Below are 24,658 nucleotides of genomic sequence, written 5' to 3'. Positions count from 1 at the left end.
ATAAACACACACTGTTGCATCTTGTTTTTAAGTTAAATCTTAAAAAAGAGTTTCTTTTATTTCTTCAATCATTTTTTTAATGTTCTCCACAAACGAAGAAACAGCAGACCACTCATAAAAATACAATATGCATTTGCTTGGTAGGACTGTGCATACATATAAAACAGACTATAAACTTGTAATAGAGATGACGAAGGAGGTGTTGTTGGGAAATATTCCAATCGAAGATGAAAGATATAAAATCTACTTCAATGGAATAAATCTGGAGCTGTGGGTAGCACCAATACCGGGACGACCGTGCTTAACGGGTTTGTAGGTCAACACGAATTCACCCAAGTAGTGACCGATCATTTCAGGTTTTACTTCAACTTGACCGAAATCTTTGCCGTTATAGACACCAATGATGGAGCCGGTCATTTCGGGAACAACGATCATGTTTCTCAAATGAGTCTTGACAATTTCGGGTTTCTCATTTGGGGGAGCCTCCTTCTTGGCTTTACGCAATTTCTTGATCAAAGCCATTGGCTTGCGCTTCAAGCCACGGGAGAAACGTCTGCGGGCACGGCTGTGCATCAATTCAACCAATTGGTTGCTAAAACAAAACAGTTTAGGTTAATTGTCTGTAATTACAAAGAAATTTAAAAATAAAGTTAAACTTACTTGGGCATATCCAACAATTGGTCCAAATCGACACCACGGTAGGTGTACTTTTTGAAGGTACGCTTCTTCTTAAGAGTTTCATCAACCTGGAAAAAGAAATAATAGAGACATTGGTAATGATTCCTTCTAAAACATTTAAATTTCTCTTAAATCTGAATAAATTGGCAAAAATTTAATTTACATCTTGTTGATAACACTATTTAAGATTCATTTCTTTTTTAAATTCATATTTTTTCACTAGGATGTTTAATATTTTTTAAGATTTTTGTAATAATTTTTACCTCGGCCATCTTGACGTTTCGGTTTACAGAACGGAAAGAAAAACAAAAGGGTGCAGTATTGCCAGAAATAAAAAATTTCGTTTTTCAAAGTTGTCAGTACTGGCGACAGCATTGCCATCGGCAAATGAAGTCTACAAGAAACACATGACACATATATGGCAATACTTACAAAAAGAGTTGCCATTTTTGGAGTGATAACTAAAAAACTTTGCGATAACATTTTTCACATTTATCGTTATTTTTATATTCTCTAGTTGCGTACAAGAAAATGACAACAAAACAAAAAATTAAAATATTAATAGTAAAACAAACGGTGAAATATACAAGAATGGTGTCTTCGTACGCTTCTTCTTTTTGTTTTTGACAAGAAATAATAAAGTTTTTGCTGACGTTTTCGTTTATTGTTTATCGAACCAAAACTAAATTTATTTTATCGTCCATCAATTAAAGTAAATACATGTTTAACACCTTTATCAAATTGTTTTTCTCGTTAGCAAACTAGTGCTAAATAACCAGATCTCAAATCGCACAACTTCCATAACAAACATTTTATTTTATTGTGTGTTTAAAAATATATACATATTTTCCTTATCTTTTGCTACTGCCAATTGTTTAAAACTATTGTGAGTAATAAACTACATACGTCAACGTGTAAATCTGTGCAAAAATTGTTCGGAAAGATTTTGCTGTTATTCTGGAACAAAACCATTTACAAGGCGTAGTAGGTTGATGTTATGATCAAAAGTGAAAGTTTCTCATTTAACTGTAATTTCAATGTAAAGTTCATTGGGTCAAATCCAATATTAATGCTTTGCATAGTTTAGTCGCCTTGCACCCAGAAGCAGCAGGTAGTCAACCTTGAAATTTTCAATATGTTGGCCAATTCGGGTTATGTGATGACCTTAGCCAACAGTATTATTGGCGTTGGTATACTTGCGATGCCGTTTTGTTTTCAAAAGGTAAGATAAATATTATATACATATATTGTCAGTATAACTATTCCTAAGAAATTATATAGCCCATCTACTATGAGGTGTAAAAAATAATTATAGGAGTTCTGCTGGTTGGAAGGAATTTTAATTCTGAGGTACAATTAAAACCGGCTTTACATACAACTTTTCCATAAATAGCCGGCTTTCTGCAGACTGTAGATTTTTATAATATTTAAGTTTCTTAGGGAAATGTGATTTTGAATGCTTTGTGGAAAAATTAGAAAAAGCTATGATGAGTTGGAGAGTTAAATTGAAGCCGTAAAATCGGGAAAACTTAAAAATTCGTTCCAACAAAGTAATGATACACAAGTTTTGACATAAATATTTCTCAAATTATATGGTTGGTGCATATGTATATTCAAGAGTAAATACAAATGAACGTAACTACATCTTTGTAATTTAGACGACCACATAAATTAACATAAACAAATATGTAGTTGCTTGAAGGGTTGAGTTACGTTTTGTTTTTTTTTATAAATCAACATAGAAATAGATATTTTATATATAAAAGTGATTTAAAAATACACATCAATCTACTACTTTGGACCAATGAATATATTTGAGATCATTTTAGAAAGTAGTTAAATATTATAAATACCTACATAAAATGAAACGTTTAATAACTTTTGTATTATTAGTCAGATTTTATGATGTTAAAGTTAATGATTCGGAAAATGAACCTTGAAATATTGGCCAGTGGGCAGCTATAGAAGACTTTTTTGAAAAACTACACATTACTCATTTTGTAGGATCATTTCTAATGATTTTAAAATTTTCATACTGTTTTTGTTCCATAGCTGTTTTGTTTTTATAAACATAATGAATATCTACATAGGGTAAACGCTCCTAAAGTCGGCATGACCCAGTAGTCGGCATTTTTGACTTAAAAGCTTAATAAATAAGAATAACGATAATTTTATACAAAAGTAAGATTTAACTTTAATTAAACATACACTCATTTATCTTTATGTAATGTTTAAATTTGGGTGAGATGAGTATTTTCATCTATTTTTGTCCTCATTAAGTGACCATCTTTCAACAAGTGCGGAAGTGCCTGTTTTTTAAGAAATTTTTTAGTGGCAAGGCCAACTAAAACAAGTTAGTAACCATATCAATTTAAGTAATATTTTTACCAGAGAATTTTGCACAAAATAAGTACTCTGAAATTATACTGTAAAGTACTGCGGAAATCGGGCTACATTTGCCCCTAGTCCCCTTTAGAAAATAACTTGAACATAAATTTCGTAAAAGTGTAAATTGTGTAAAAGCCTGTTAATGCAAGGAGACGTGCTGCTCTCCGACTCAAATGAAAAAATCTGGCTGCGTTTGGATTTGAAGCGAGATTAGTATTATAAAAAATATGCTGAATTTAGTATTTTGGGTGCTTCAAAAATCTTCCTAAAATATCAAAAATCTCATAATATTTCGGGATTTGTTAATCCCGAAAAATCCCGGGATTCTTTTTCACAAATCCCGGGATTCGGGAAATCCCGATCCCGAAAAATCCCGGGATTTTCGGGATCGGGATTTCGGGATTGGCATCCCTAGCCTGGACCGATTTAACTAATTTTTTTTAATGTTCGCAATACATAGTTCGCATAAGTTTTTACATAAATAAAAATTGTCCATGTCCACTAATACGACCACTTATTAAATACATCTGCAAAATACATTGCTCTGTGATCACTCATATTTGTGACCAAAATTCGATTTTTTATATAAAAACTCAAAATATATAAGATCGCTAATAACTTGGCCAATAAGCGTTTAATCAAGAAAAGGAGCTCGATGTGTGATCACTAGGGTTTTTATCCCGGGAATTCCCGGTAGAAATTTCTCGGGAATTTTGCCAATTTTTCACTACCCGATTCCCGGGATTTTTAGTCGGGAATCTCGGGAAATAAAAACTGATGACAATACATAGAAAACAAGTTAGAACTCTATTTTTTCACCAAAAAACAGTGAAAAGTTTTTTACAGTTTTTTGCTTATATCTCGGCAATAATAGACCGCTTATTATTATTATTTATTTGGGGTTTTTCGTATGAAAATTTAAAAAGTGAATTCATTATTTATAGAATTTATTTCTTATTGAATCATTCTAATTTCTTTAAATTTCTTCTTCAAATCCATAACAAAATAGCTTAAAAAATTTATTAAATGATTAAATTTTTCTTCAATTCAAATCTATTACAAAAAGGCTTAAGACAATTTTTTCAATTAATTTTGTAAATGATTTGATTTAACAAAAATTTAATCATTCAAAGTTTGAATAAATTCTGTTATTAATTAACTTTAAAATTAATTCAGTTTAAACAAAGGCTTTGGAATGAATCATTATATATTTCGGGAATAGCCGGGTACTCGGGAATGTAGAAAAAAGTTTCCCGATTCCCGGGAATCAAAAAAGGTCAGGAAATTAAAAACCCTAGTGATCACTCATATTTCTGACCAAAAATCGATTTTTTATATAAAAACTCAAAATATCTAAATTCGCTAATATCTTGGCCAATAAGCGTTTAATCAAGAAAATTCGATTTTTTATATAAAAACTCAAAATATCTAAATTCGCTAATAACTTGGCCAATAAGCGTTTAATCAAGAAAGGACCTCAATCTGTGATCACTCATATTTCTGACAAAAAATCAATTTTTTATATTAATCAAGAAAAAAAGCTTGATATGTGATCACCAGGGAAACCGGAAATATGCTCTAAAAAAAGTGTTTTAAGCGCTTTAAATATGCAGTAAAAACTTTAAAATATGCTTTTAAAATTTAAAAAATATGCTCTTAAAAAAACAAACTTTTACATAATTTTTAGCAAAAAATTATACTTTTATTTAAAAAAATCAATACAATTCATTTCTAAAAAAGTAAAGTAACATAAAATAAACAAAAATAACATGAACTAAAACAAGTATAACAAAAAATAAATACAACATAAAAACAATAAGCTATGTAAAGGCCTCGAGAGTTATTTTTTGATGATTTTTTATGTAAATATAAAGTCACTTCTTCAATTAAGGTCATTATTGCAATAAATTGCAAAATATTGACTTAAATTTTCAAATAAAAATCGTTGTCTATTGGATCTGAAAGCATTTTTATATATAGAAAATGTTCTTTCGACATCAACTGATGTTATAGGAGCAAATTTAAAAGACAATATTTTGTTAACACTTAGAACGGTTAAGTTTGAATTAGAACTAAAATTTTAAATTTAGATGGCGCTATTATTAAAATAGTGGTAATTTTATATTAAAAAAAGCCATATATTTTTCAATTTTGAATTTTAAACAAAGGAAGTAAAAACCTGTAACAGCGAAAAATAAGTAAGACAAAATTTGTTTTTGATAAAGTCAAAACATGCAATTAAACAGTAAAATATGCTCTAAAACGCAAAAATATGACATAAATATGCTCTTAAAACAAATATATGCAAAAATATGCATTTAAGGGTAAAATATGCAAAAATATGCACTAACAAATCGATGCCAAAATTCTTAAATAGTTCTGAAACGTGTAAATATCTTATCCATGTGCTCATTAGACTCACCAGAAAAAACATGCATTTGCATATTTTGGTTTCCCTGGTGATCACTCATATTTCTGTCCAAAAATCGATTTTTTATATAAAAACTCAAAATATCTAAATTCGCTAATAACTTGGCCAATAAGCGTTTAATCAAGAAAAAGAGCTCGATCTGTGATCACTCATATTTCTGACCAAAAATCGATTTTGTATATAAAAACTAGTGTTTATAAACCGGTTAACCGGTTAACCGAAAAACCGGTTTTTCTTCGAAATCTCGGTTTTTTGCGAACCGGTTAATTTAAATTGTTGATTTTCGGTTAACCGGTTTATCCGGTTTTTATCACTCGGTTAACCGGTTTTAAAAATTTGGGACTAAAATTTATGAATCCCACGTTTTTGTGCATTTTTAGTATTCATTACATACACATTATTGGTCTGATTTGAAACATAAACTGCTAATTTACAATACAAACCTCTTTAGATTAATATTTTTAAGAATTACAATGATTCTGAATAGTAGAGAACGATGAGTTTTACTTAAAAACTTTTTAAGAATAAATTGCACATAATGAAACTATTTTACCAAAGTTTAAATTGAATTTGATGTACATACCTTCATTCAATAAATTTGACTTCATTAGTGTGTTTTGTTCTTAAAATTTTATTTTATTAGCTTAGTGTACCAAGTCCTTTTTAGAAATATTATAGGATTTGTCTCTCCTATAATATTTCTAAAAAGGACTTGGTACACTAAGCTAATAAAATCAACGTTCTAAAATCCATGATTTGAAATATTTTTGAAATCTATGATTTATAATGACAAAAAATCACAGCTATGAAGAAGTGCGTTTGCATCTTATTGGTACTTTATTGGGACTTGATAATAAATTTTAAAATTATCAAATATTTAATTAAACAATTTATGATTTACATTTTTTTGTTGAAATTTAATGTATAAACCAATAATTAAAACAAGTATGTATGTATTATATATTTAGTAACATATTTATATTCAATTCCATTTGACTGAGATAATAATTTTGAAATTTTTACAAAATAAATGGACTTAGCACTTTTGTATATTTAATATTAATCATTCCTGACTACTAAAAATTACAAAATTTAAAGCTGTATATACTTTATTGGACATTTTATGTCTCCTACATATATATGACGGTTAACCGGTTTAACCGGTTTTTTCGATGTCGGTTAACCGAAAAACCGGTTTTTTAAAAAAGGTAAATTTTCGGTTAACCGACAAACCGGTTTTTTGAAAAGTCGGTTTTTTATAAACACTAATAAAAACTCAAAATATCTAAATTCGCTAATAACTTGAAATTTTCTGAACTTTATACGACTTTAACTTGTTCGACTTATATTGCCTTTGCTTTCCTGATCCAGGTTTTCGTTGAATGTTCAAGTCTTCCTTATACTGTTTAATGGTTTTTGAAACAGTGTGACTATGAACCTTTAGATCTTTTACTTTTTTTTGTAATTTTTGGAAAGTTTTAATAATTTTTTCACGTAGTTTTTTCCCATTTAAAAATCTACCATTTTCACAATTAATGGGAACATGTCATACATATATCATTACTTGATGTAAATAATACGAAAATCTTCTTAATTTTTACATTATTTTTTTTTTTTTGTATACCCAGTGTGGCATCATTTTAGCAACACTTCTACTCATTTTAAGCAACTGGATAACAAGAGTTTGTTGTCACTATCTAATCAAAACTTCACTGCTCACACGAAGAAAAAGTTTCGAATTTCTTGGTAAGTATAATCCCATGCGGAAAACAAACCACAAATATTAAAATAAAATGATATGCCTTTTTAGGTTTTCATGCATTCGGTACTTCCGGTAAACTATTAGTGGAATTGTGTATTATTGGTTACCTCTTGGGATCATGTATAACATATTTTGTTGTTGTCGGCGACTTGGGACCACAGATTGTGACAAAAATGTTCTCACTGGAAAATGAACATCGTCATTTGCGTACACTTTTAATGTGTGGTGTCACACTTTTTTGTATAATACCATTGGGTATGCTCAAAAATGTGGACAGTTTGTCGACTGTGTGCACAGCATCGATTGGTTTCTATCTCTGTTTGGTCATAAAAATCATCTTAGAATCTGAAACGCATATTATAGCCAATGATTGGACGGAAAAGGTGGTATATTGGCAACCGGGAGGCGTGCTGCAGTGTTTGCCTATTTTTAGCATGGCCTTATCCTGTCAAATGTAAGTTTGAGTAATTATTTAAATTTATTTTATATTAAAAACGTTTCTTTACTCCAGGCAAATCTTTGAGGTATTTACGAGCATAAATAATCAAAGTTTAGAAAAATTAAATGGCATTGTTCGTAATGCCACTTGGATATGTACGCTAGTGTACATTGCTGTTGGTTTCTTTGGCTATGTGGCATTTTGTACACAAACTTTTTCGGGTAAGTTGAAATATTATTTAAAATTTAGTTCTTAAAAATAGTAAAATATTACTTTATCTTATTACAGGGAATATATTAATGAATTTATCCGCCTCATTTAGCAGTGATGTTATAAAAATTGGTTTCGTCTTGTCAGTGGCTTTTAGTTTTCCTTTAGTTATATTTCCCTGCCGTGCCAGTCTTTACTCTTTGCTGTATAGAAAGGTATTTTAAATACTAAATATTTTTATTGAAAAATGTTAAAAAAATAATTTCTTAATTTCAGGGCCAAACTGATGCTTCCGGTTATATACCAGAATCAAGATTTAAAGCCATAACTGTATTTATTGTCATCTTCTCTTTATGCATTGCTTTAATGATACCTTCGGTTGAACTGGTCATTGGTCTGGTGGGTTCCACCATAGGTGTAGCTATTTGCATTATGTTTCCAGCTGCTTGCTTCAGAAAAATTATCAAAAAAGATACCACCGAACGGAATTTAGCACAATTTATTGTAATTAGCGGTTTCTGCCTAATGATATTGGGCACATATGCTAATCTCTCAGCCATTGATGAGAAAAGTTCAGGTTCTCATTTGGATATACCGAAAATTGATGACGATCTTTTTAAGCCCACTGAAATAGCAAAAGAGTCTTTGGATGAGAAAATTAAAAATATCGAAAAAGCTCTAGAAGAAAAGGAAAAGGAGGAAAATCAAAAAGTCATAGTGCAAAACTTAAAAGAAAAGCAGCAAAAAGACAATCTTAATCAAACAAAAATCGTAATAGTCGAAAAGCCCTCACCCCCACCTCTGCCGGTCGATGAGCCACATCCAGTAATTGAGCAAAAGGAAAAATTAGCTGAAAAGTTGGACAATAAAGATCAAGATGATAAACTACCAGTTATTAAGCCTCAAGTTATGTTGGAAGAAAAGGATAACGTAAAGAAATTAGTCAACAATTTAACTGAAATTAAAGATTCCCAAAACATTCCTCTACAAATAGTAGACAAAAAAACAACAACTAATTTAGAGGTACAACCACAAACTATTGACAATGATGCCATTAAAAAGGACGAAGAAGTGGCCAAAGAAGAATACAAACAAGAAAATGACGAGTTAAAGAAAACTCAAAAAGAATTAGAAAAAACTAAAGATTTACTTGAGAAAAAAGTTGAAGAACTTAAAGAAGAATTAGTTAAACAAAATCAAGAAACCCAAAACCTGGTGGTTGAAAAACTAGGTGAAGTTGTAGAGAAATTTGAGGCTATTGAACGCCAAGTTCAACATAAAAATGAAGAAGATATTCCACCACCCAAAGTAGATGTAAACAGTGTAAAAGAGCAAAATAAAGATGCAAAAGATCTCCCAAATACTGCCAATGATACTAATAATGTTAAACCCTATAAAGGTTCTTTGATTTCCATTTTAACTGAAAATAGAACATTAAATAATAAGCAAATGGCTCCAGAAAAGGTCTATGAACCATTATCCTATAAAACAGGGGAATTAATGGAAAGTGTACATAATGGTACTATATTAGAAAAACGTTTGCCACTACCTTTGGCTCTACTCATAAATGCTTCACAAGCTAAAATGAATGAAACCCTATATGCAAAGCCACAAATTTCATTAACGCAAACCCTAGACAATGAAAATAAAACACAAGCTAAAGTTGTACCTCTACCAAATATTACTCACAATAAAGACCCAGAAAAGAATAATGTAGAAGCTATAAGACGTGAAATTTTACAATTGAAAACTAATCCCAATGAAATTACCACAATTGCGCCAGATGATGATAATTTGTCGGTTCACAGAAATAAACGTTCCTATCAGTCATTACAACTGGAAAATGGAAACTGTCTAACGGAACCGAAAGTAGACAATCTTATGGCTGCTAGTCTAAGTTCGGGATTAGAAATGAAAATTGGCCGTGATTTAAAATCCCTTAAGGATGAAGAATAGAATATAGGAGAAAATTTAACAAAACATATATACTATGTACCACCATTTCCAAGGACTAAAATTTATTAATTAGTTTTAAACTACAAGTAAACAAAAAATACTGTATATTTTTCTCGCATTTAGTAGTAGAGTAAATTAGTTATTAAAGGTTTAATTTAATTAACATTTACATTTATTATTGTTAAATGAAAATTAAACGAATGAATCTATAAACAATTTATATTTGTTTAATGAATTTATAATGTAATAAATCCGTACCTTTCAATATTTTATAAGAAATATGTATTAAGAAAATGAATTTTCTATTTATTTGTAAATATCTATATCGATTAGATGAAAATGATCAATAAAAGTCAATATGTAGATGAAATAAACAAAAATGTGAACACTTCTTAGAACCTTGATTTCACAAGAGTTAGGTGTTGTATTGGTAGTTAAGATTATTCGAAAATTATATTACTAAAGCAGATCACTTCAACTTATAAGAAATTTATGGATGAAAAAGGGGAAACAAACAAAAGATGCATTAAAAATATTATATTAATCAAATTTATTTTTATACCATTCACCTTCGTGAGAAGGGTATCTGTCTGTCTGTTGAAATCAACTTTCCGATGCCCCCAAATAACTTACATACACGATTCATACATCAATATCTCCAGAATTCTTCCGGCTCAAGCAAATCGGTCCACAAATGGCTGAGCTATAAGGAAAAAACCAGGACAACCTCGATTTTTGACCTATATTTGGATTACTTAGTCATTAATATAGACAATATGGATATCTAACGATAGATATTCCAAAGACCTTTACAACGACGTATGTATATAAGACCATAGTAAGTTGGACATACAATGGGTCAAAATCGGAAAAAATATTTTTTAACCCGAATTTTTTTTTCACCAAAAAATTTTTTTTCGCTAAATATTAAAAAAACAAAAAAAAAATTAAATTTAAAAAACAATTCGAAAAAAATTTTTTTCCAACTTCGGAAAAAAATTAATTTTGTTTAATAAAAATATTTAAAATTTTTATTTTGAAGTATAATTTGGTGAAGGTTATATAAGATTCGGCACAGCCGAATATAGCTCTTAAGCTGAATTCACACATGAGTTTCTGAAACATTTTTTGTTCCTAACAATTTATATGTATGTAGTTTGAAGTCTCTCTCAAAAATAGAACGTCAAACTACATATAAAAAAAATGTTCCGAACAAAAAATGTTTCAGAAACTCATGGGTTAATTCAGCATTACTTGTTTAATTAACAATTAAACTGATCGCCAACGAGCGTTATACTCCATGTTAGGAAATATAAATTCCAAATATAAAATATTCTTAATAAAATTAGTCGATAAAAGAAAAAATACCCGGGAGTTGTTTCCCTTTTTTCTCATAATTGGGCTGAATAGTAATCAGTTGGAATCGGTCGTAGATCCGAAAACTTTGTATTTATTTTGTCAAGCACGCTCTGTTCCGTTATTTGTTAGTTTTTATTTTATTTAGCGTAAGAAAATATTATTAAAAAGTATAAGAAGCAGTCAAAGCTAATATAAAATCTAAGAAACCAAAGTCCAAAAATAACTTATTAATTATAAAATCCGGATAACGGATACAAAAAAGCGTGCTGTCGAATCTGATATTATTTGCTTGAAAGCCTCTATATTAATTTGGTTCAAACTTGCTTCACATCTTCATTTCATTCTAAAATACAAAGTAACCTAAAATATAAAACCATAGGGTAACATAGAGACGAGACGTAATTGTCAAAAACCTAACTATTTTGTTGTTGTATCAAAAATATTATTTGTTGTAATTTTGTTTGACAAATAGGAGTATCTCGTCTCTATGTATAAAACAATAAATCTGTGAATTTTAAGATTTAATTTTGTTATTATACTAAAAGATTACAGTCATAGAGAATTATACATAGAGACGAGACACTCTGATTTGTCAAACAAAAATGCAACAAATAATATTTCTGATACAACAACAAAATACATTGACTAGCATGTATTTTGTTGTTGCAAGATATAGGTTTTTGACAACAGACTTAGGTTTTTGACAATTCCGTCTCATCTCTATGTTACCCTATGATTACAGTCTTTGCTTCTATACCCCTCATTTTGTAATTGTAGCAACACTATTTTCACTGAAAACCCTAGAATTTTCCATTTCCAAATTGATTGAAAAACTATGTATTTCAATTTTCAAAAGAGAAATGTTTATAAAATTTCTATCAAAATTCAAAATTTTCCATATTTTACAAAACGTTTTAAATTATTTTACTAAATTCCTGCATTATATTTTAGAAAATATGTTTCCTTCAAATGTAAGTACCAACATTATTCAGTTACTTAATAAATGTTAATATCTATTTTCATTTAAAGCAATTCGTTGGGTTTAACATTAATAACCTAGAACTTTATCCACGACGTAGGGCTACAGAATTCTACTATGAACCACAACCCTTAGAAGAATATCAAAGTCGTCAAGGTGAGCATCCACAGGATAAATTGCAAAATAATACTGATGCTGAAGTTAATAGGCAACGTATAGCACCACCTAGAAATTCAGATATGCGAATGTTTCGTAACAGCTATTTTTCGTAAATAAATCATTGTATGTACATATATAAAAGAAAATTCAAGGAATAAAAATAATATTTGGTTTCTATTTAGTTAACTAAATTGTTTTTATTAATTTTAAATAAAATTATTATGAGAACTTAAATAAGCAATAGTTTAAATGTGAACTACAACATACATAAGAATATAATTAAGAATTTCGTTTTATTGTTCGAAATATATATAAGCAAATTTCGTAACAAACATCATATCGTTAGCTCAAATGATAAACCAGGTAATTATATAAATTTCGATATTTTAACAGCTTTTGCACAATTTATCAATAAACCTATTCAAATTGATTTGTAGAAAACTAAATGATATGAGATTTAAAACATGTTTTTGGTTTACTGAGAAATTTAGTAAAATACGGTTATGCATTTAAGCTAACGATATATAATATAGGTGCAATAAACTAACAGTGTCTTTGTTATAAGCGAATAATTGTTCAACTTGTAATTAAATATGTACTAATTTTAAATATGTATTAAAATTTCAGAGGTATATTAGTTTCTAATTGTAACAACCTTGTTATTAAAGGCAGTATTAAAGATGTTCTATCTAAATATCAGCACCCAAAGCATGAAGATCATGAAGAACCTAGAAATATTCAAAATGTTTTACAAATTACTTTTTATAATATTTTAAAACAATCTACCTCCATTATGGTGCCGATACTCCAAGCTTGTGTGCGACATGAATCTCTGCAATAGGAACCATTTTCATTGGTTAGTTCGGGTAAACCGCGCCAAGGTGATGTTTGCATCTCTTTCAAATGGGCTTTCAAGATGTTCCTTTAAAAGGGGTTTAAGAATTTCCAATTAATGCTTGTATGACATTTTAGGATTATACAAAACAATAAAACTTACCAAGTTTCTGCTATAGTTTCATTTAAGAAACCACATTTCTTGGCAAATATTAAACGTGCCCTTAGATAGTAGCCAATAGGCCATACCCATTCTGGGCCTTGATGATAGTTTGCACCATGTGCCACAGTGCAGTCGGTGGAATCATTGGAATTGTCATAGTTACCACGGTAATTCCAATCGTCCGGATCTAAGGTCTTCATGCCCAAAGGTCCCAATAAATTTTCTCTAGCCTTTTCCAACGCCATCCAGGCATGTTGAGGATTGAACATTTCCGGTGCCACAACCATGCTAATTGGGAAATTACATCTCAGCTGATAGTCGGTCCATTTTTGTGAGGCGCCATAAGAATCCTTGTATATGTTTTTCTTATTGGCCAGAGGTGCCTTTTCGGTTTCGGTAACAAAGAAATATTTTTCAAAGTTTTGGACAATGCGATTTGCCCATTCTTTGTAGGTCCACGACGTTTCCTGGCCTGTAATGAACAAATAATTTACATTTATACTGATTATTTTTAATTCTAACGAACTATAAAACCATAAAATTCAAATGCTTTAAAATAATTTACTACATACCATTTGGTCCCTTGCGTGTCACACCCTTATATTCAATAACACCATGCTCCGATAGAGATTGCATAAAACGCAATACTGCCAATTCCAAACCAACCAATTCAACTGCTGAACCATCTCTGGGGGTATTTGGACGTCCTCTGTTGCCAGCCTTCTCTGAAGAACCCATTTTATCCATCCAAGTACCGCAATTCCATTGATTACCACCAAAAACGAAACCGGTTTCAGGATGAATACCGATTTGATTATTAAAACCATTGTCTGTCATATGAGCATCAATCTCGTAGCCAGCATTTCGTTCACGATATTGCAAACCTTGGAAATGTACTTGTAAAGCCTCTTGCATCACATCAATCAAAACCTGATCGAATTGCCCAGCAGCATGAGGTTCGGAATCATCGTATGGGAAAATGCGTGAAACTTTATCTTTTAAAATATCTTTGCCATGGGGAGCTTCTTCAACAAATTGTTTAATACTATGCAACCACCACCAAACGGCATCGCGACAATTAAAACGTGGTTTAGTGCCATTATCCAAAAGATTTGGTATTAAACCATGTCGCAGACATTGACCGAAACCTAATATGATGTAACGGGCTTCATTAAAACGACCAGTCAATAGCATGAGGCCACGCAGTGCGATAAAGGTATCGCGACCCCAACAACGCATGTAGCCGGTGGAGAAGTGTGGCAAACCGGCTGATAATGTAACACATTGTTGTGGTGGTTTTGGTGGTGTTAGAGCGGGACTTAATGGTGGTAAGTTGGCTGATTTGCAGGCGGCCAAGAATTGTAGAGTAGCCAAAGCCATGGTTTGAGGGAAATCATGGCCATCACTTATATATCCAGGCATTAATTGATAGACGCGTTGTACCAAGACATTGTAAATACCACTGACCACTGCATCAAAATAGCAAGGTATTAAGTAGCGTGGAATATTTTTCATGGGCTCAAAGGCCGATTTAATCCAAGCTGCCAAAGGTTTTGTACTTTCAGTATGGCATAATCGAACCGAAATGTAGTCTAAAAAAGTGTAAATGTAACTGCATTTCTTTTTAAAAAGTATCAAATAAATTTTACTTACCCATCATCCAATCACCGCCACGTAAGTTATTACACAATGGATGACCCAAATCATTGCGTGGTGAGATTTCCGTAAGTAGTGAAACAAATCCTTGAAGACCACAATACACTATTGGTCCAAACTCGGGTATATCATAGGCGGCACCTCCATATCCCGAATCACGTTCTTCCTGATCACAAGTAAATAAAACTCTGTTCAGGTCGGTTAAATCGAGCTTATCCGCAATTGCTTTTAGTTCATTGTATGAAGGACCTTCTTGATGATGCAATGATTTGGTAAACGTATGTAATGTCTCAAAATTTTTATGTAATTCTGGTTTCAAAGATGTTCTACAACAAAATTTTGAAATTAATATTTATTTAAATTACTTACAACTCGAAATATTTAATACCTTATAGCCACTACGGAGCCTGGTTTCAAATTTACAATTTCCAATTGTGTAACATTTCCATCAATGTAGGGCACAATGCGGAAGATTTGTGATTTAGACAAGGGTATGTGTTCCCTTAAAGTCAATTGGAATTGACTGAAGCCATTCAACACATTTGGATTCTTTTGATGAGGTGCTGGTCGGTCAAATGGCTTATCACCCTTCAGGCATAAGTCAGCTTCTAAAATAATCTCTTCCAGACAACCCTCAAATCGTAATGGTCTTACAAATGTAGGGCCAGCATTGGGATGAGGATAGCCAAAAACAGTGTGAGCAATTAGGATAACACTTTGATGGGTGGTGGGTGAATGACGTGTAATTGCTACAATATCTGGATTCATTTGATCAACAAACACCTGAGTAAAACCTTCTTCTGCCAATTGGCCATGTAAAATATTTAAAGCTCTCTTGGCAGCTATAATACCGCTCTTGAAATCAACGCCTTTGCCCCATTCCTGATATGGACGTTCTTCATCAACAACATGAATCTATTAAGAAAAAATAGTATATTTTAAATAGTAAAAATAAATTGATAAGTATTTCATCTACACTTACATGATGAGGAACTAATTCATCGTAACCACGATTGCTGCCAGTGGCACAAGAAGCCATTGCTACCAATGCTGCCGAAGGCAAGAGATCGTAAACAGTTCTTTTTTCAACCGGAGATGGATTATCATGAGTCAAGTCCATGAACAATGCATGAGCTATGTTGGGTGCCAAGTCACGATTAGGATTTTCCAAAAATGCACCCACTGGTTCACCACCATAACGATATACCAGTCGTCCTTCTTCGTGGGAATCCCAAGCAGACAATGCTTCTCTTATCAAAGAGGTTATACCCAAACGATTAACGAACACATTGTCAGTGGCATCTGAATTAGTAAATAACTCTGCGACAACATACAAATTAGGATTAACTTCACGAGCAGCATCCAAGAGATATTCGGCCACATGCAAGGGTGTCGAATGGCAATTATCCAAACGAACACCATCAAAAATACGAGCTGTTGTCACAACATATTCTGTCATATGGCTCCATAAATAAGGACTCTCTTCAGGTCGACGACCATAACGCAATTTGACGCTATCACCCCAGGCTATAAGTTCTCTCTTCAGATAAACATTAGCACGACCAGGCTGTTCCTCAGCAAAATCCTTTAAAGGATCACTTGAACCCATTACCCAGCCATTGTGAGCCATAAAGAATTCTCCCATTTTACCATACATGCCTTGCTCAATTTCTAACAAAGTCTTGCCGAGAGCTTTAGTTTGTGTGAAGTATTGCATAAAAACGGGATGTTTAATGGTAATTTCAGTAACCCTGGGACCGTCATCTTGAACTCGTTCATATCTGATACCAGCCAAACAATTTTCAATAGCATAGTTTAGATAATCTTGGATCTCACAACGAACTTGTTCGTTTAACCACTCCAAATGACGGCGGAAAGCATCTGAACATTTTCTCAAGCGCGATTCTTCATCAAAACAATCACCATGGAAACCATTAAATATATCTATGGCTAATTCCAAATCAATGGTGGCAGCCAAACGTTTATATTGGGGATCCGTAATTAATTGGATTTCCGAAAAACGTTCGCTTTTTGACACATTTGTAGGAGGTTCGCGTAATCTCGTCTGCTTCATGAACTCCTCAACGTAATGCATGACATTGCATTGATATAATTCGTGAATATTCACTTTTGGCAAATAAACTTGATGAAGTTGATAACTAAGACCTTCCAAATGATGTTCATGATTTATTACTTTGGGAACTCCTACATGTTCTAAAGCACCACTTGCAATATCTTCACCACATTTAGCCAAAAGGGCATCAAGAAGAAAAGCTGGTCTTAAGTACGGAGCAGTAGCACAAGAGTATGTAGCATCCGGATGTTCCAACAACCATTCCGATTCATTGGCGGTATGATTTAAAACGATGTCACAAATTGAAGCAACCTTTGAATATTTGAAAATAAATTTAATAAAAATATTAAGATAAAATTTCATTTAATACTTACGCCCCACTCCTGACGCATTTTTTTAATAATAGTTTCCACATCATCAAACGTGACTTTAGCACCCTTTCCAGATGCAAAATGAGGATTAACACGCAATTGGTTACGTAAGGAATAGGCCGATTTGGAACCACCCAATTCCTGAATAGGGGTAAAGTGAACCATGTTGTAACCCGACTCTTTTGCTACTCTCAATTTTGATTCCCAGGTATTAATGGGACCCAAGAGCTTAGTCAAAACAGTTTGACAGCGCACTGAATTTAAAGGTATGATTTTCTGTGCTCCGGGTGGACCAACACACAAGTTGGGTTCAACTTGTATGTAAAGAGAACCTGCCATTTCTTGTTTTACACTAAAATTACAAGAAAAAAATATTAAAATGAAACATTAAGGAAAAAGCTAGTATATTTTCAATAATTTACTTCTCTTTAAAATGATACCAAAAGCGGAATGTACCCGACATATTCATGTTAAGTTCCGTATAAATATCGGTATCCACCACATGTAATGAATTATACTTGTTGGTAGTTATTTTCTTACCACTTTTCAAATGCCAATGTAATATTCTATATTCGGTACGTTTAAATTTTTTATCTGAAATTTTAGCATAATTTATGGTTAGTGAAATCATTGTGCACACATGATTGAATACTTAATATAAGACTTACCGTCATGGGGATAATTCGTATAGAGAACGATTTCACGTCCCAATAGACCAGCATCGGGATGAATATGTACGGTGGAACCGTATTTAACGCGATATAAAGTGTGTTCAGCATTTGTACCCTGCGTTATAGGTACGCTGATGGCTTTGGCATTTTTAACCATGCTGATGTCCTGAAATTAAATATATGTAGGTATGTAGTCATCATTTAACATTTTATTCTGTGTAAAATCGGTTAGGTTAGGCAATAAACATTTATAAATATTAGTATAAACTAGTTATTCAGACTACGAGTAGAAATGTTAGTCCACTGAAAATATCATATATAGAGAGGAATATTTTGTAGTTCAGATAACAGAATCATTTGTATTTCAACTTGGCTTAAAATCTGTATAATTACATATATAAAAACACTATAATTTGTAATATTTATAAAAAAATATTCTTCCACAAAATTACGTTGATTATGAATTTAAGTACTTACATATATAAATTATTATTTTAATTTATAAATGAAAAACTACAAAATGTTACTGTCGAGCTCTCAGTTGATCATTTGTATCATTTAATTACTGTTTCACGATGTCGAAAGAAAAATGATTCGAACAAATTTGTATGAAAACTATTATGAAACGAAAGAATTTTAAAAACTGAGTGTTTTTCATAAAAAATTGTTCGAGTCATTTTTTTCGACATCGTTGAACAGGCATTTAAATAAAGAATTAAAATTGTTTGATAAATGTACTCCAAAATCCAATAAATATTCACAAGAACTAAAATATGCATATGTGGTGTTGCTTTCGTTACTATGACTAATTGAACGGGCTAAATATCCTCTTAAGGTATTTACAGACGATAATACTGAGTATTATACTTTTCAAATTTAAACTATTAATAAATCCATCCCGTGTGTCAAGAAATCATTTAATAAAATGCATTTCATGTTTACTCGGTAGTATTCAAACGTATTGAATTCATTTCTTTATAAATTCATTCTTTATAAAGTTAATTCCTTATTGAATCATTCAAGTTTTCTTTAATTCAAATCCATTATAAAATAGCCAAATCCAATATATTGAATAATTAAAATTTTCTTTAATTCAAATCTATTACAAACAGGATAGAGTCAATTTTTTTCAATTCATTGTGTAAATGATTGAAAACAAAATACAAGTAAGGGAGCTATATTCGGCTGTGTCGACTCTTATATACCCTTCACCAAATTATACTTCAAAATAAAAATTTTAAATATTTTTAAGTAAACAAAATTTTTTTTTAATTTTTTGGAAAAAAAAATTTCGAATTGTTTTTTAAAATTTAAGTTAAAAAATTTTAATTTTTTTTTAAATTTAAAATTTTTTTTTTGTTTTTCAATTTTTTTAATATTTAGCGAAAAAAAAAAGTTTTGGTGAAAAAAAAAATTCGGGTTAAAAAATATTTTTCCCGATTTTGACCCATTGTAGATCCAACTTACTTATATACGTCGTTGCAAAGGTCTTTGAAATATCTATCATTAGATATACATATTGTCTATATTAATGACTTAGTAATCCAGATATATGTCAAAAATCTCAGCCATTTGTGAACCAATTTTTTCGATTTTAAATAGCAACCGAGCCGGAAGAATTCCGTATATATTGATGTATGAATCGTGTATTTAAGTTGGGGGCTTCGGAAAGTTAATTTCAACAGATAGACAGACGGACTGACAGACGGACATGGCTTAATCGACTCCGCTATCTATAAGGTTCCAGAATATATGTACTTTATAGGGTCGGAAATTATATCTCACGAAGGTGAAGGGTATACATTCAATGAAGAAAAAAAAATTTTAGTTCAATTGTATTAAATTTGAATTAACAAAAATTTAATCATTAAAAAGGGTGAATGAGGTCATGGTCCTTTAGTGTAACACAAAGGGTCCAATTTATGGACCCATGTGAGCTGGTTGATACTAGCTGCCTTTATAACCTAACCTAAGGGTGAATGAATTATGTTATGAATTAATTCTATTTAATAAATAAAAGCATTTCCATGAAGATGAATGGTTGACATTTTTGAATTCCAAATTAAGGTTTTAGTGAATTAAGCTAAAATTTAATTAAATGATTCGAAGCTTTGTTAATATGTTACCAAATTTAGAACAATAAAGCGCTAGAGTGATATAGAAAGTTCTCAAATGGCGAGAAACAAGAAAAAAATATAAATAATAACACTTGAGAGATAATATCAATTGAATTAATTCGCGAATTATTCATGCACTGAATTAACTAGTTAAAAGTCTAGAAAAGTACATTCCCGGGAATGCTCGGAAAATTTTTCCCGAATGGGAACCCTAATTTCAAAGTAAAGTGAATAGAAACTAATAATCATAGAGAATTATACATAGAGACGAGACACTCCGATTTGTCAAACAAAAATACAACAAATCATATGTCTGATACAAAAACAAAATACATTGACTAGCATGGATTTTGTTGTTGCCAGAGATAGGTTTTTGACAACAGACTTAGGTTTTTGGCAATTACGTCTCGTCTCTATGTTAACCTATGCTAATAATGTTACGCCTAGCCAGTGTTTCACAGTTCAACATTTGACTTCTCCACATAGTACATAGGGTGTGTTCGTAAATGCAGTAAATTTGTGCATCACTGATGCCACGACCTGCAAACTTTTGCAACATATAACTTCTGCCAACAATTTGCATTAAACAACGTTTGACGTAAAGCAATAATCGCAAATATGCTTTTTCGAACGCTAAACTTTTAATTTGCTGCAGTGATGCAATCATACTGAATTTACGAACACACCCATATTTCGGAATGTAAAATAATAACTTAATGATAATTACGAATCAACCTTTTCTTTTTTCAATGTCATTACCTATTAAAAAATTAAATATAATAAAAAAAAATCTTAATTTTTTTAGTTAAAAAAAAACATTTATAAAATATTTAAGTAAACATAATGCGTCTAAAATTCTTCAAAAATATATAAATATTTGAACATTTCCCAAACAAATTTATCGGTAAAGTGTTGAATGACTAATATGTCATTGCCAAAATTTAGAGGAGAATGAACATTTAAATAAACTATTTAATGTTTGTTCATATTGTACTTTGAAAAATTGTATTTCAGTTCCAAAAATACATACAGTGCCGGTGAAAATAATAGCACCACAGAATCTTAAATCAATTATCATGGGATATACATATTTGTATTTCTATATCAATTTTAATTAAATACAATTTAAAATCGTTATTTGATCTCCCATTTTTCTAAAAGTAAAATTGAAAAATACCAAAATTTTGTGAAAAATATAGAATATTTGTGTTTCCGTTTTAAAAAATAGCCATAAAATTATATATAAATGCGGAATTTACAATAAATGTCATTTTGAAAAGTACATGTCTGTCATTTATTCTCACTTAGTTAATTTTGCTTCGAAAATGTGGAATTTTGTGCCAACAAAGCGTCATATGCTCAACTCAAACTCAACAAGACCTTGCAAAATCATTGGAAGCTACTCAATCAGCGTTTGCAAGCAGTAGGATTCATCCAAAAGCAGGAAAATTGGGTACCATATGAATTGAAGCTGAGAGACTTTGAATTTTGTCTGAAATTTTTTTTGCACCGAATCATTACTTGCGATGAAAAATGGATCCATTACCGAAGCGTATGAGATCGTACGTGAAGCCCGGCCAACCAGACGAATCGACAACAAAGTCAATATCCATGGCGCTAAGGTAATGTTTTATATTTGGTGGGACTAAAAGGTTCCTATCTATTATGAGCTGCAGAAATCTGGTCAGACCATCACAGGGAACCTATACCGAAAGCAACTGATTCCTTTGAAGCGAGCGTTGGCCGAAAAACGACCAGAATGAAACCGTAATATTTCATCATGACAAAGCTAGGCCACGTGTTGCAATACTTTTTAAAAACTATTTAAAAAGAAGTGGTTGGGAAGTTTTTCCTCACCCGCCTTATAGTCCAAACCTTGCTCCGTCCGACTATAATTTATTTTTTTTTGATCAATGCTGAACGCTCTCTCTGCGATATACTTCACTTCAAAACAGAGTATCCGAAATGTGGATCGCATTCCATATGTTGCTAGAAAGATGGGAAAATGTCATAGCTAACAATGTCCAAAACTATATAAAAGTAGTGGTGCTATTATTTTGATCGCAGCTGCATGTGTAGATGAACATACAAACATCTTATGTACTCGCTTATTCAGTATATGGACATACGTTTGAACTAAATTTCATGACTATTATGTCATTTGTAGATTTAAATGTCATATCACTTATTAACTTTCAATTAATAGACTGAATGACAAAAATTTAATTTAAAAAAAAACACAATTATGTTTAATTTACCACTACACTATTTGTTAAATTAATAGATGAACCATTTAAAGTTTTATTGGCATTGTTGTGTTGTTGTTATTTATTGATAGTAGTGGTGGCGCCCCAGACGTCGGAATCATTTGTTTTTGAAATATAATAACTTATAGTTATTGTTATTATTACTAAAGTCAAACCACAATTTATGAGTTAAATTATATTTTAATCACAATTTCAAATCTAGAACTAAATTCATTTAAATATATTTTGTAAACACTTTAAATTTATAGCAAAATAAAATTACACAAACACACATAATAACATTAGATTAGTTTATGCACTTTACACCATTTTTACACATCACAGGCACATGCTATTTTATTATTCAAAACATGATTAAACTTGTTATTAATTATTTATAATAATCTTGATCACTTATTTAAAAATAAACATCACACATCACTTGAAAACATGATTAAAAGAAATTATTTAAAAAAAAAAAATTAACCAAAACATACCTCACTACTTTGAGATTTTAGAGTTTTATTACCCATTATTTTAAATATTTTGTTCGATAGTGATTGTTGTTCTGGTTCTTGTTCTTGTTTTTGTTCGGATCGCTGTTGTATTTTTGGTTGCTGTTGTTGTGGTTGATATTTACGTTTAACTGTTTCATCTGAACTAGAGGTACTAGTGACAGGACTGTCGCTTTTGTTTGCCCTTCTACTAATATCATTTTGTTCGATTCTATTTTCATTTCTATTTTCGCCAATCAAATTTTCTTCTCCATTTGTCAGCTGCTGATAGCGATCATATGCCCAACGAACTACATACAGACTCATGACAACTGTCAAAACAGTTGAAAAATTCCGTTGCACCACTTTGAAAGCCCATTGGAGACCATCGAGCCACCACATTTTTCGTTAAAGATTAAACTGAGATTTGTTTTTATCAATAAATATTAATTTAAATTTGAATATGTATAAAAAAAAAGTTAAAAATATTTAAATATAAATGGATTGCATTTCAAGTTTACGGTTTGAAAGCGATAAGTTAAATGATGCTTAGAAGAAAATAAAATCGAAAAACAAGTGAAGCATTTAAATAAAAAGCTTCAGGAAAAAATTGTGTACAATGTGTACAGATATACAATACCTATTTATGAACAACGAGTACATAACAAATACACTTTAACGAATAATTGTTTAATTGGCAAAATTCAATTCAATTAAAATTGGAAATCGAGACAAGACAATAATGATTGAACCGTTTGTGTAGAAGTGTGACCAGTTAATGTAGAACTAGAATACTTTTAGGCGGGATATAGTTTTTAATTTAATTGATATTTTCATATCACTTGAGAGGTATAGAAGCAAAATCTGCAATCTCCACTTATCTAATAATAACATCTAGTAGTTACATTTGATGATTGTTTGTGATAAGTCAATATGTCAAAACCAAATATGCTTTTAGCTAAAAATAAATCAATAGTTTAAAACTACCGATTGAAGGAAAGACTGCTATGTCCATTGGAGATTGCAGCATTTGATTTGCTCTCATTATGAGATGTTCATTCTATCAAAAATGGTACCATATTTCCAAAAAATTTCATACTTTTTGCTTTCGAATTTGAACTTCACCTAGAGCAATACAAATATCCCTTCGGAATACTGTTTGAGCAGTCATAAATATGTTGATTATGCAAGAATATTATACAAGAATCGACATAGCCGAATATAACTCTTATATGTTTGTGTTCTTAAAAAAAAAACATGTCTGACAGTATTTTGATCTGTTTGGTAGTATCCTGACTTTAAACTACCGTAACTAGCCATTTTCCAACCGATTTAAAATGTGAAATTCCTATATTTATTTTAACAAGTAAGACAGCTATATTCGGCTATGACGAATCTTATATAACCTTCACCTATTTGTACTTCAAAATAAAAATTTTAAATATTTTTAGGTAAAACTTTTTTCCAAAGTTGTTTTTTTCATTTTATGGGAAAAAATTTCGAATTGTTTTTTTAAATTTTAAAAATTCTTTTATTTTAAATTTAAAATTTTTTTTTTGTCTTTTAATTTTTTTTAATAATTAGCCAAGGAAAACTTTTCGTGAAAAAAAATTCGGGTTAAAAAATATTTTTTCCGATTTTGACCCATTGTAGGTCCAATTTACTATGATC

General features: G+C 30.9%; 3 protein-coding genes across 3 annotated transcripts; 1 reads left to right on the top strand and 2 right to left on the bottom strand.

Moving 5' to 3' along the window:
* Positions 1-21: 21 nt before the first annotated feature.
* Positions 22-1,016, bottom strand: RpS15 (ribosomal protein S15). Its single transcript, XM_065511234.1, has 3 exons — positions 942-1,016; positions 661-746; positions 22-592 (listed from the first exon to the last, which is right to left on the bottom strand). The coding sequence occupies exons 1-3, from the start codon at positions 948-950 to the stop codon at positions 244-246; spliced, it is 444 nt and encodes a 147-aa protein (XP_065367306.1). The 5' UTR covers positions 951-1,016; the 3' UTR covers positions 22-243.
* A 214-nt stretch (positions 1,017-1,230) lies between these two features.
* On the top strand, positions 1,231-10,244 carry LOC135962541 (putative sodium-coupled neutral amino acid transporter 10). Its single transcript, XM_065514532.1, has 6 exons — positions 1,231-1,900; positions 7,126-7,243; positions 7,308-7,713; positions 7,771-7,919; positions 7,987-8,123; positions 8,185-10,244. The coding sequence occupies exons 1-6, from the start codon at positions 1,814-1,816 to the stop codon at positions 9,862-9,864; spliced, it is 2,577 nt and encodes an 858-aa protein (XP_065370604.1). The 5' UTR covers positions 1,231-1,813; the 3' UTR covers positions 9,865-10,244.
* A 2,283-nt stretch (positions 10,245-12,527) lies between these two features.
* On the bottom strand, positions 12,528-23,512 carry LOC135962539 (glycogen debranching enzyme). Its single transcript, XM_065514523.1, has 11 exons — positions 22,991-23,512; positions 18,128-18,296; positions 17,882-18,053; positions 17,463-17,811; positions 15,997-17,400; positions 15,403-15,929; positions 15,012-15,340; positions 13,931-14,950; positions 13,359-13,830; positions 13,148-13,283; positions 12,528-13,089 (listed from the first exon to the last, which is right to left on the bottom strand). The coding sequence occupies exons 1-11, from the start codon at positions 23,387-23,389 to the stop codon at positions 13,051-13,053; spliced, it is 5,016 nt and encodes a 1,671-aa protein (XP_065370595.1). The 5' UTR covers positions 23,390-23,512; the 3' UTR covers positions 12,528-13,050.
* Between the last annotated feature and the right edge of the window lie 1,146 nt (positions 23,513-24,658).

The sequence above is a fragment of the Calliphora vicina genome, chromosome 5 (genome assembly GCF_958450345.1).
Source record: "Calliphora vicina chromosome 5, idCalVici1.1, whole genome shotgun sequence".
NCBI lineage: Eukaryota > Metazoa > Arthropoda > Insecta > Diptera > Calliphoridae > Calliphora > Calliphora vicina.
This window is presented reverse-complemented; position numbering and strand designations above follow the sequence as displayed.

What these genes read in the sequence shown, in the direction of transcription:
- LOC135962539 (XM_065514523.1), bottom strand. Translation starts at nt 23,389, where the DNA reads ATGTGGTGGCTCGATGGTCTCCAATGGGCTTTCAAAGTGGTGCAACGG. An exon ending in TGGTATCATTTTAAAGAGAA is followed by an intron (nt 17,812 to 17,881) that starts GTAAATTATTGA and finishes TTGTAATTTTAG; the next exon opens with TGTAAAACAAGAAATGGCAG. An exon ending in GAAACTATAGCAGAAACTTG is followed by an intron (nt 13,284 to 13,358) that starts GTAAGTTTTATT and finishes CCCCTTTTAAAG; the next exon opens with GAACATCTTGAAAGCCCATT.
- LOC135962541 (XM_065514532.1), top strand. Translation starts at nt 1,814, where the DNA reads ATGTTGGCCAATTCGGGTTATGTGATGACCTTAGCCAACAGTATTATT. An exon ending in TGCCGTTTTGTTTTCAAAAG is followed by an intron (nt 1,901 to 7,125) that starts GTAAGATAAATA and finishes TTGTATACCCAG; the next exon opens with TGTGGCATCATTTTAGCAAC. An exon ending in ATGGCCTTATCCTGTCAAAT is followed by an intron (nt 7,714 to 7,770) that starts GTAAGTTTGAGT and finishes TCTTTACTCCAG; the next exon opens with GCAAATCTTTGAGGTATTTA.
- RpS15 (XM_065511234.1), bottom strand. An exon ending in CAATTGTTGGATATGCCCAA is followed by an intron (nt 593 to 660) that starts GTAAGTTTAACT and finishes GTTTTGTTTTAG; the next exon opens with CAACCAATTGGTTGAATTGA.